This window comes from Penaeus chinensis, chromosome 35 (genome assembly GCF_019202785.1).
Source record: "Penaeus chinensis breed Huanghai No. 1 chromosome 35, ASM1920278v2, whole genome shotgun sequence".
Taxonomy (NCBI): Eukaryota; Metazoa; Arthropoda; class Malacostraca; order Decapoda; family Penaeidae; genus Penaeus; species Penaeus chinensis.
Genome location: NC_061853.1, coordinates 5,127,527 through 5,140,166, shown reverse-complemented (window position 1 = coordinate 5,140,166; position 12,640 = coordinate 5,127,527). Strand labels below are relative to the sequence as shown.

Genomic DNA, 12,640 nt, shown 5'->3' with positions numbered 1-12,640 from the left:
ACGCATCATTTGCCGTCACGCCTGGCTACACAACGCTGTCGCCGCACATGGCAGCTAATCGTTCGGCCGCACACCCAGCATCATCTCCCTCTCTCTCTCTCTCTCCCTGCTCCCCTTTTCCGAGTCACCCACCAGGATTTAACATTCATGCAATAATTCGTCGTCGTTCTCGTATCGCATGTTGGAGGGGCAACGGGGAGGGGGAGGGGCGGGGCGATGCATGACGGCATCCCCCCCCTCTCCCCCAGCCTTCTCGCCTCCGCCTCGCCCGCCGTCGCTCGTCCTCGCTACACCACGTGGGACACCACACTAACGACGCTGAGTGCCTGCACCCTTGCCACTCCTCTCCTCTCCTCCACATTCCTCAACAATCCGGCGCTGTTGTTACCGTGGGCATCGCCGGCGTTCTCGAAAAAAAATAAAACGGGAGACGATTCCGAATCCCCAGTTCCTCTTGCCCTCGACGAAACAAGTGTGAATAGCAGAATAACAGTACATTCCGATAAACAGAACAGCCACTGATCGCCCCACGTTTAAATAAAAAAAAAAAAGGTACGGACGAAGGGTGGACCAAACCGACAGCTATCCATACTGGGGAAACGAGCCAAGAATTCATCTTCATCTGATCCAACTCGACGGGCAGATGCCAAGGGCTTTACGGGTTCTTAGGCCTCGACTTAAATGCTGCTCCCCCCTACATGAACAGCTGTAGATGACTACGACACGCCTGCAGCAACAAGGTCTCTCGGCAAAAAGGGTGTGGAATCTCAAGCCTTTAACCGCCAGACTTGTCATGTGTTACGATGAACGTTATGCTTTATAGAATTGGGGTGGTATCGTGATATGCCATTCACGACAGCAATGTTAAGAGGAAAAGGTTTAGTGTGTGTGTGTGTGTGTGTGTGTGTGTGTGTGTGTGTGTGTGTGTGTGTGTGTGTGTGTGTGTGTGTGTGTGTGATATGTAACACCCACAAACGTACCTTGAATGCATTAAAAACTCGTCCCGCAACAACAATGTGTAAAATAAAATATGTATCAGGCTCGCAGTAAGCAAATATGACTCATACGCCTGAAGAGCAATAGTATAAAATTGCAACGGCACTATTCAATTAGCATTAATCCACTCCACCTGGCCCGGAAATCCCTGCTAGGTGTGGCTGCTGCAGTTGTCAGTTGTCGCGACGAGGAGCAGCGAGTGGGCTCGCAAAGGAGGGGCGGCGGGAGGCACAGGCGTAACCAAGGCGGCGAGAGGAGCTGTGCTGACAATGATGAACACTCGTTGTTGACAAGATCGTCGTCGGACACATGGTTGTGAGGGGGAGGGGGAGGGAGGGTGCAGGCTAGGAGAGGGCGGGAGGGAGGGGGCATGTGGGTCCGCGTGTTAGCCATGTGAGGAATCCACCAGCCAACTGGCGCAGTCATTGATCCGTCAGGTCAGGCCCATGTTGACATACTCCCCAGCTGCCGCACGATCTGGTCCTCCCTCTCCTCGCTCCTCTACTCCAAAGAGTCCCTATTAACAAATAAGCTTTTCTTTCTTCCCCGATATGAAAAAACGGCGACCGAAAGACGCCTAATCAAGCAGAGAAAGGCTGTCGCAAACCGGGCCTCTCATCAACGCCTTTACGATCCCAGGAAATGACAAACGCACAGTAAAAGCTAATGGCAAAACAAAATAGGCGAGAAAAGAGTCCTACTACTCTCAATGCCCGTTTGAGATCCCACAAACGTATTCCAGCTCAAAAGGAGAACTATGTACAACTACGGAACCACACGAGGAAACGTCACTCGCTGTTCAATTCGTTAAAAGTGATATTAACAAAGTTTTCAGAAAAGGACATTTATAAGCTTTCTATGTACATACGCTTTTCTCCTTTAAGGTGTACGCGGCCGTTTGAAATTGCTGTATAGCACAAAACTTTCTCGGTACTAATGATTAACAAATGTACGGTTCAAGTCAAATTTGGTAGATTATCAGCTTTGAAGGCACACATCAGATCGGTTAAATGCCCACTACATTGTCTTTTATCAGACTGTCTACGCCACATTCTTGTACAATTAGGAAAGCAAGCACGAACACGCTGGGGTATGCATTTGCATTTGGCAAATAAAAAAGTTCACACCTGCTGAAGTCCAAGCTTCCAAAGCCCTATCTCAACATCCATTCCTGTGGGGTAGGCTTGCTTCGCCTTCCGCTCTGTGGTTTCCTCCTCTCCCTCCTACATACTCCTCGAGCGTTCTTCAGCACATCGACGGACAACTTTTCAATTCCTTCGCCTAGCCAGAATTCCAGCATCTTCAGCCTAAAAACCATACATGCGCGCGAAAGAACACCTACTCAATTATGAATACAGATCCTTAGATAATCACATTCACATTGAAAATACTTGAACTTTGTGTGATACAATGATACATACATACACAAGCCTACATGAATATATAATTGTGTATAAAGCGTACTTCAATTTACATACAATCCATAAATAAGCATTTATCTATTCCATTATATATTATATAACTATTATATAAATATATATCTATATATATATTCATTCTAGTCTATTCCTGATCTTGGTGGCAACACCGAGTCGGAGGGCGTGGCGAGCACTGGTTATGTTGGGATGGTCATGTTAGGTAGCAGCAGTGCCGGCTAAGATACAAGTCGTAGGCCAGGTCCTACGACAGTGCCATGGGCAGGCTTGGCCCGAAACCACCCCATTCCTTCCACTTCCGAAACGAGGTACTGTGGCGGCCTATATTTATTAGAGGCCGTTTGAAAAAGAGGTAGATGCAGCACTGCGGCAGGGTGGCGGTGTAGTGCGGCAGAGCCGGGAGGCCGCCACTTCGCCAGGGGAACACTTGTTGGGCCCCCACGATCAATGGCTGCGTCTGCTCTCACTCCACCCAGGACCACTCGCTGCCACAACACAACCCGCACATACTACTAGATTCGCCCATACAATTCCAGGTTGTGCTGCCCCCGACCCCCCCCCCCCCCACCAGGCGATCCCCCTCCCAGGTTTGGGCTCGCCGTCCATCGGGGCCGTCCTGGCTTGGGCTGCCTCGCCCCCGCCGCCATTCCCTCGACAAATGCACACACAACGCGGAAATAAACAACCGTCGGGACAATCGGATCCCCGTGACAGGCAGATCAAGATGACCGTCAGGTGTATTCACCCGAGCGGCTCCCTTTTGATGTTAATAGTCGCCCTCTCTCTCCCCTGCAACAAACCCCTCGCCCGCGCGCCGCCACCTACATGGTTTCTCAGTCTTGCACGTTAAAGGGACCTGTACTATCTGGCCACATCATTTTCGCTCACCTTTAAAAACGCTGCTTACTGCCAATCACATTTACCTGGCCAAATGTCTACGTAAAAGCATCGCGTAGGACCTTGCGACAAGGAACACTAATCTCTACACAAGCATTCTGATCACCATTAACAGACCAGCTGCGACCCCTCGTCTGTACTTGCCATCCACTCCACCTGCACCATCGGCAGCATTAGTCACAGCTTACTGCTACTGTAACTAAAACCGACTAATTGAATATACAATTCTATTGTACAGGGATGTACAAGCACACTCACTCATACATAAACATACACATACACACAAATTATACCTGTGTGTGTGTGTTTCCATGTGTGTGTGTTTCCATGTGTGTGTGTTTCCATGTGTGTGTGTGTGTTTACCTGAGTGTGTGTGTTTACCTGAGTGTGTGTGTTTACCTGAGTGTGTGTTTACCTGTGTGTGTGTGTTTACCTGTGTGTGTGTGTGTTTACCTGTGTGTGTGTGTGTTTACCTGTGTGTGTGTGTGTTAACCTGTGTGTGTGTGCATGTGTGTTAACCTGTGTGTGTGTGCATGTGTGTTAACCTGTGTGTGTGTGCATGTGTGTTAACCTGTGTGTGTGTGCATGTGTGTTTACCTGTGTGTGTGTGCATGTGTGTTTACCTGTGTGTGTGTGTGCATGTGTGTGTACCTGTGTGTGTGCATGTGTGTGTGTGTACATGTGTGTGTGTGTGTGTATGTGTGTGTGTGTGTGTGTTTACCTGTGTGTGTGTGTGTGTGTGTGTGTTTACCTGTGTGTGTGTGTGTGTTTACCTGTGTGTGTGTGTTTGTGTGTGTGTTTACCTGTGTGTGTGTGTGTGTGTGTGTTTTTACCTGTGTGTGTGTGTGTGCGTTTACCTGTGTGTGTGTGTGTGTGTGTGTGTGTGTTTACCTGTGTGTGTGTTTGTGTGTGTGTTTACCTGTGTGTGTGTGTGTGTGTGTGTTTTTACCTGTGTGTGTGTGTGTGCGTTTACCTGTGTGTGTGTGTGTGTGTGCGTTTACCTGTGTGTGTGTGTGTGTGTGTGTGTTTACCTGTGTGTGTGTGTGTGTGTTTACCTGTGTGTGTGTGTGTGTTTACCTGTGTGTGTGTGTGTGTGTGTTTACCTGTGTGTGTGTGTGTGTGTGTTTACCTGTGTGTGTGTGTGTGTTTACCTGTGTGTGTGTGTGTGTTTACCTGTGTGTGTGTGTGTGTGTTTACCTGTGTGTGTGTGTGTGTGTGTGTGTGTGTGTGTGTTTACCTCTGTGTGTGTGTGTGTGTGTGTGTGTGTGTTTACCTGTGTGTGTGTGTTTACCTGTGTGTGTGTGTTTACCTGTGTGTGTGTTTACCTGTGTGTGTGTGTTTACCTGTGTGTGTGTGTGTTTACCTGTGTGTGTTTACCTGTGTGTGTGTGTGTTTACCTGTGTGTGTGTGTGTTTACCTGTGTGTGTGTGTTTACCGTGTGTGTGTGTGTGTGTTTATCTGTGTGTGTGTGTGTGTTTACCTGTGTGTGTGTGTGTGTTTACCTGTGTGTGTGTGTGTGTTTACCTGTGTGTGTGTGTGTGTTTACCTGTGTGTGTGTGTGTTTACCTGTGTGTGTGTGTGTGTTTACCTGTGTGTGTGTGTGTGTTTACCTGTGTGTGTGTGTGTGTTTACCTGTGTGTGTGTGTGTGTTTACCTGTGTGTGTGTGTGTGTTTACCTGTGTGTGTGTGTGTTTACCTGTGTGTGTGTGTGTGTTTACCTGTGTGTGTGTGTGTGTTTACCTGTGTGTGTGTGTGTGTTTACCTGTGTGTGTGTGTGTGTTTACCTGTGTGTGTGTGTGTGTTTACCTGTGTGTGTGTGTGTGTTTACCTGTGTGTGTGTGTGTGTGTTTACCTGTGTGTGTGTGTGTGTGTGTGTGTGTTTACCTGTGTGTGTGTGTGTGTGTGTGTTTACCTGTGTGTGTGTGTGTGTGTGTTTACCTGTGTGCGTGCGTGTGTATGTTTACCTGTGCGTGCGTGCGTGTGTTTACCTGTGCGTGCGTATGTTTACCTGTGCGTGCGTGCGTATGTTTACCTGTGCGTGCGTGTGTATGTTTACCTGTGCGTGCGTGGTATGTTTACCTGGGTGCGTGTGTATGTTAACCTGTGCGTGCGTGTGTATGTTTACCTGTGCGTGCGTGTGTATGTTTACCTGTGCGTGCGTGTGTATGTTTACCTGTGCGTGCGTGTGTATGTTTACCTGTGCGTGCGTGTGTATGTTTACCTGTGCGTGCGTGTGTATGTTTACCTGTGCGTGCGTGTGTATGTTTACCTGTGCGTGCGTGTGTATGTTTACCTGTGCGTGCGTGTGTATGTTTACCTGTGCGTGCGTGTGTGTTTACCTGTAGGTTTACACGTGTGCGTGCGTGTGTGCACCTGTGTATGCGTGCGCGCGTGTGTGTGTGTGTGTGTGTGTGTGTGTTTACCTGTGCGTGTCTCTACCTCTGCACACCTGCCAGCGTGAGTGTAATGAACGCATTTACTCTTATTTCAAGTTTCCTCTAAGTGCACACGCGTTAACAACACACATTTTAGAGTATTTTCTTTATTCAACTACTCTTTATTGATGATGATGCAGTTGAATTTCGACGGCTCTTTATATTTGAGAAGCATTGGGCAATACATTCACCCAGGGGAGAGAAGAGGGAAAAAGAGAGAGAAAGATAAAGAGTTAAAACCAGAGCGAAAGGGAGGCAGGACGGATGAAAAGGGGAAATCAAAGAGGCAACGGCAGGCACCACGACGACAGCCCCATCCATCAATAAAGACCCCGAAGACGAAAACGCCAACGCTGCCGTAATGAGCACAGCAGCGCATCCAACAGGTGGAAACACTACATCTAGCAAGAGGGAAGAAACCCTACACCAAACGGAAGGAAACCGTTCGACTAAATCCAACAGGTGGGAACACTATAGCCTAAGCAAGATGAAATTCTACACCCTAAAAAGGAAACTTTGATTTGACATCCAACAGGTGAGGGTGGGGTTGGGGGGGACGATAGGTTTGAGGATGGGGGGGGTGGTCCGAGAGGGGAGTGGGATAGGGAGGGGGAGGACACCCGCTACATCCAAAGCCTCAGGAAGTTGAACTCCACCAGGGGACGGGCCTCTCCATTCTACAAGCACAGCAGTCCTGTGTACTCCCCGTCGCCCCTCGGGTTGGGAATAAAGAGTCTTGGGCCCACGTACCCGAGACCCGGTACGTGGGCGTAAAAGGTGGTAGGCAAACGAAAGGACAACTTCAGTGCCAATACCACTAAAGCTCCGATGCTTTGGGGAAAGAGGGTGGGTGGGAGGGGAGGGGAGGGGAAAGAGAGGAGGGGAGGGGAAAGAGAGGAGAGGGGAGGGAAGGAGAGGAGATGAGAGACCGTCTAGCTAATGAGAAATAATTTACTAGCATTTCCTTCAGCTAACAGTTGGACTGGCTTTTCCTAATGCGCCCATTGGAGAAGAAAATGGCCTGCCCAAAAAGCAGCAGCACTTGAGGATGAGGACGTGGTGTACGCGGTGCTGGTGTACCGACGGTGGCATCAAACCTCACTTGAGCCTCTTCACATTATCTTCAAGTTGGCTGCCGACAACCAGATCTACAAACACAAGACTGCAACCATGTTAATTCTAATTTGTACCACTACCACCACATCAGTATGAAGTGCCCAGAATACAGAAGTAAACATCGCCGGTGATACTATTTAATACGAATTACCATGGAAAACCTAAAGCGCCGACCGGCAAGAACGAAAGATTCTTGCTTCAATGCATTACGCTAAACTAAAACACATTACGGACAAGCCCATCACAACAGTACATGTGCACATTTATTACTGATATTTTCTTTCTGCAGTACATTGACACTTTGGGGAGATATTGAAAAACAAGTGTACCTTAAACCAGACCAGAGGATTTTCTCGTAACTCCCGATGGATGAACAAATACAAGGCATTTCTGAACATTACTCATCGGGTGCTGGGTACTAATTTCCTCCCGATAAGCTGTCAATGTGCCCTTTCAACCATTCCTTGCCATAAAAGCATATCGTTTCATGTAAATGGATCAATGTCAAGTACACTGCCTTTAAACGTAACACTAGTCGGGAAACAGACACCTAAACACACTGTGTTAAAACTACGCACTTTCCAATGCCACACAGAAGCGTTCGTCTCCAGGAAGCATCGAAAGAATCTCGGCTCGAAAACCCTTGCACCAGCCAAACCGGACGAGTCCATGGCGAAATGCAGTACAGGGAATGGTCACCAGCACTTCCGGACTTTTATCAAAGCCCCTAAATTTTGAAAGTCTATAAAGATAATCGGCCCAAGGCTATTCTGGCAGAAGCTCCGGAGGGAAGGAAACTTACCATGACGTCGAAGTGTGTGACTTCCAGATTGGCGGGTTGTTGGTAGAAAGTGGGCGGAGGAGGCGGGAGGTAGGAGAAGATGGGCGTGGGTTGCTCAGCCGCCGTGAAAATTTTGGTGGTAGTGAGAGATGCGTCTCGGGAAGAATGTGGTGGCAAGGAGGGCGAAGTCGTGGGCGTGACGTGCACACACCCAGATGATGACAGGGTACGGACGACAGGGTTCAACACCGTCGCAGCACTCGTCGAGTTAAGGCCGTGTAGGATATGTTTAGTTGCAGTCAGGTCGCACTGTGGCGGGCGGGTGTAGACGACGTGGTGGTGAAACTTGGGGGAAATGTCGAAGCGGCTGGCTAGCGGTGGTTAGCAGCGGAAGTAACAAGATACAGCAGCAGTAGCAGCAGCGATGAAGGCGGCGGTGATGTGAAAGGTGTGAGGTCCGGGTGTGAGTGAGGTAGTGTGAGTAGCGAGACACAGAGAGAGAGCACAGCGCGGGCCGGCGGCGTGCTCACGACTAACTCCAGCCCCCACCACAGCCCGCCCGCCGCACACGGTAGGGAGGCGGGGCGCTTCCCCCACTCCTGCCACACACCACCACATCTAAACAAAGCTCTCCTATGCTATGGCCACAAAGTAAATCCTTTATCAACAATAAAAACCACCGAACAGCTAAAAGCACGCTGGAGGTATTATGTAAAAACTCTCTCTATACCGCCATGGCGGAAAAAATACATGTAATATTCTGCATGGTTCTCCGTGTGAAGGTAGGAGACGCATGCGCGGGAGCCCAGCACACCCCGGCTTACCTGGCCTCCCCTAGAATCCCTCCCCCACCTGACTACCTGGGTCCCATCACACTCCTCACCAACCCTCACAGCACACATAAAAATCACCAGAATTTCTCATGCTGCACTAATTCCGACATTATTCCGGATCTTTCTAAATGGTCTGCCGTTTACTTCTAGGCGGGAGCGAGGTGGGAAACCGGCCACAAAACGGATAACTCAAAAACAACACTGGCTCAAGAAAACTCCACCATCCTTGTCCAATGCTGCAAAGAGCAAGAAGTTTTACCATATTCCTAGCCGGTAGAAGGGGATACAGGAGAGGGGATAAGGTAGGAAGGGGGGTGGGGGGGGAAGAAAGAAAGAAAGAGAGAGAGAGAGAGAGAGAGAGAGAGAGAGAGAGAGAGAGAGAGAGAGAGAGAGAGAGAGAGAGAGAGAGAGAGAGAGAGAGAGAGGGGGGGGGGGGGAAGCACGTTTGGAAGGAGGGAATAGGGGAGGTCCCTCCTCACCTGCCGCACGCGCACTGCACGCCCGCTCCTCAAAGCTACCTCACTCGCCCTCCAGATCGCCTTGCCGTCGCCACGTATGCAAGTCCGGCCTCACCACCAAGCCACATGACCACAATTTCCCTTATCTTCGTCACACACGCACCATTATCCCGAAGGTTATCGCCTCCTAACCCTTGCCACTCGCTTTGCAAACAAACACCGAAAAAAACTAAAGAAAACCGGCAACTTCCAGGCCAACCGGCAGACATGTGAAACGGTTACTTCAAAATACAGGAAACGGGCATAAAAAACTAACGCGAATTAAAGGGCCCCGCTCTCCTGAAACACTTCTGTACTTTTCTACAGACCACGCCGTAATTCAGAAACTTGTTCAACTCTTCAAAACGCAGGTTACATAATATTTCAAAGAACTCGCTTCAAGAGAAGAACTAGAATGCGCAAACACAGCAAACGCTGATACAAGGAGGAATAAAACCTTGTTTGCTTAGTCACCGTCAACAGATTTATTGCGCGTATGTTTACCTTAAAATTACCCCGACAGCCTAGTGTGTGATGCTGCTGTATGCTGTAACGTGGGGGCTGTCACATAAAGCACAATGCAAATAAGAAACAGCACAGGAGACGATAAAGAATTCCTCGTAATGTACACCTCTTTTCTAAACAAAAAAACACCACAAATGTTCTCACAGGCAGAACTTGAAAAGCCTTTTCTGGCCTTTCCTCCTACACAAACGAAACAAGAAAGAAGATCAAAATTCCAAGCCTGCGTCAGTCGTATGAAAAATCGCCCATTAATGAGAATACCTAGAGCAATCACGACTTCAAGAGGGAGAAAGGGGGGGGGGGGGAACAATAACCAGGGTTTTAGAATCTCAGAGCAAAATGACAGTCTCTCGGTCTCTCTCTCTCTCTCTCTCTCATTAATTCGAATCACACGATATGTAAACTTGTACAACACACACTGTAAGGAGTGCCACCTAAATGGAGGATAAGGCGGGCTGGAAGTTAAACAGCAATGTATTAATAAGATCGACACAATTGTCCCCCGACTGAACTCGTGGCTCCATTAATTAACCTCGCATCTGTATGGATATTGGGAGCTTCTTGGGAATACGCGCGGGATCTCCACACACACTTTTGGATAACTTCGTGGCAACTTTTTTTTCCAGGGTGGACTCCTACAACAGAATAATCTAGAATGCCTTGCCATCTCAAATCGATCAATCCCTGACGCTTCTAATCTTACCCGTACGTGTGCTCGCCAACCTTAAAATAAGAGCTACTTGTGGCTATTCCTTCGAAAATGAACAAAACGGTACGCACAAAAGGCCGCTTCAGCACTATCCTTCCCCGATACGTCGCCAGCCAAGAGGAATACTTTATATCGCTCCCGTAAGACCGCCTGATTACTTACGCCGTCCCAAAAGGATGAGGGGAATCATTCCATTTGCTTAATGGCACAAAGGTGTACTCCCCGACCGCGCGGTTTGAATACCGTCGGTCACCAGAGGGAAGGAATAAAGAAAATCAGGATTCTTGGCTGCCAAACTAGAATCCTCTCAGCTTTACCGCATACGAGAGAGAGGAGAGGAACGAAGAACCTAATGAAACTTTACTTTTGTGTGCAATTCTTCTAATCCATTTCAGTTCTTATAATGATACACTGGTTGCTACTTAGGGCTGTGTGTGGCGGGCACTGCGTAATCTAGTAACCAGAAAAATGTTCTTAAATGTTCTTCATTATCGCAGGGGTTAACGTGCTATTGGACTTCCTCCTTCAGCAACCAGCCTGCTTCACGTAACGCTGCGTCTTCAGGGCTTCGACCGCTCGTTCCCATCACCTTTGTCATCAATTTCCAGGCGCTTTGCTTGCCACCGATTGTTAAGAACGGAGGGAGTCATTAAATAAATTACGATCTGACTGACTATACCACAAAACGGCGAACTGGAATACGTGTAAAGAGCCGCAACATGCTGCAACTTCCTATGCTGATAACGCTGTTGCTGCGCAGGCTTTTTGAACTTGGAATTTATGAAGTGACAAAAATACCACTTCTTTTAAATCACGCCTGTAAAATCTTTCTACTTTGACGGGTTCATGATTACTATACAAGGAGTAAAAAAAACATGAAAACCGGTAAGCTATTTGTGCAACCCATGTCACTAAATTCTGCCTGAAAGACGTACGATGCAAAAGATGGGAACAGCATGCGGGGCTGACTGTCAGTTGAACGGATACACCAGGTGAAGGCGGCCGCCATCCCCACGGGACAGCAAAACAGCAAAACCTTGGAGACAATTGCAAAGAAACCCGAAATCTCAGAGATACCGGGGCTGTTAAGGTCCTCTTCCACAAGGATAAGCAGCACTCTGCAGTCGCCTAGGAGAGGTTAGAGTACGAGGGCTTGTTCCAAACCCATGAACGTAGAACTTGAACCCCTCCTCTTAGGTGCCATGACTTTAGTCTCCGCTACACGCCACAGCCCCCTCGCGGGCCACTCAACCGTAGGCAAAACAAGACAAAATCACGTGACCCGCACCGGAAACGCCGGCGCAAAACATATAGTTAAGAACGCCGGGTTATCATTAAAGACGAGAAGGATGGGGATCGTGACCCAGGGGTTAAACCCAGGGAAGACTCCCGGGGGGCGAGACCGGAGGTGGGTTCGTAAACCCCTGGCAGGGTCACGACTCGCCCGCCCCCTTCTGACCTCCCCAAACCTCAGACGCAGCCGAGGGGCCCGGCTCGAACGCCGTCGCCGTCACGAGCGCAGGATAAAGGAGTCTTTCTTGGAGTGTGCGAGTAGATAAATGTAGATGAAGCTAGATGCAATCGGGTAGACTAGGGGCGCCCAAAGCTGCGCGTTTCTAATATTTGTACGATTTGGGGGATACTGAAGCGTGGAATCAAGGGTTGACCTGCGAGAGTGTTCCAGAGCGGCAGCATTTTCCATGACAAATTGCTTTGTCCTTGACCTCCAGGAGTCTTTGGCCCTACCAACCACCACCACCACCACATTCCTCCGGCTCCGTCTTGGTGGTGGCAAACGAACAAAACAGCCGCCAAAACACTAATAAAGAGCGAGCGTGCTTGCTTGCGACGGGACGAACATGCGGCCTGTGCCACGAGCACGGCCAGAAGCTCCCGCCAACATTTAGCCAGATTTCCGATGAGACCCTCTCGAAAACCCGGAATTTTCAGCCGCCGCGAGGTTCCCCGGTAGCAAGCTTTTCGTCCTTTACCAAAGCCCACTTTGCGGTCACTGGCACCATTAGTAAAATCGGCTTGTAGACTCTTCAATACGGCCCAATGAAAAGGAAAGGCTCGTGCGCTGATTGTATCTATAAATCAAGGGCCCATCTCCATGTCGTGTGTGATCTTCTTAGGAGTGAGGTTTCATACGCAATGAAATTCACTCTTGCTTTTAAAGGGATGAGAGACGTAGCTATGGAACGGTGCATTCTAAAGAGCAAGGGGAACAGCATCTTGTATGAAATTTAACCTTCAAATCTTTTTCGTTAGGACTTAAAGAGAACGAAGAAGACAGTTCAAGAGCGAAAAGGGAGGATGCAATTTTGCCATTGGCTAATACAAAAAAAAACAAGGATTTACAAATTACCCTCAATTTGCCTAATAGCCGTTGAGTATTATATGTATCAACACCGC

At 48.8% G+C, this 12,640-nt stretch overlaps 1 protein-coding gene across 20 annotated transcripts in view; it reads right to left on the bottom strand.

Moving 5' to 3' along the window:
• Window positions 1–12,640, bottom strand: part of LOC125044253 (polypyrimidine tract-binding protein 1-like) — a 146,270-nt gene that overhangs the window by 30,712 nt on the left and 102,918 nt on the right. Inside the window, exon 1 of one of the 20 annotated variants that reach the window (XM_047640825.1) lies at window positions 7,683–8,180. The exons of 18 other annotated variants lie outside the window; for them this stretch is intronic. In XM_047640825.1, coding sequence (XP_047496781.1) covers window positions 7,683–7,685 — 3 coding nt within the window. In that variant the 5' untranslated portion in view covers window positions 7,686–8,180. Of the gene's footprint in view, window positions 1–7,209; window positions 7,294–7,682; window positions 8,181–12,640 lie in introns of those variants that run through there. One more of the 20 variants, XM_047640821.1, reaches the window with a different exon arrangement.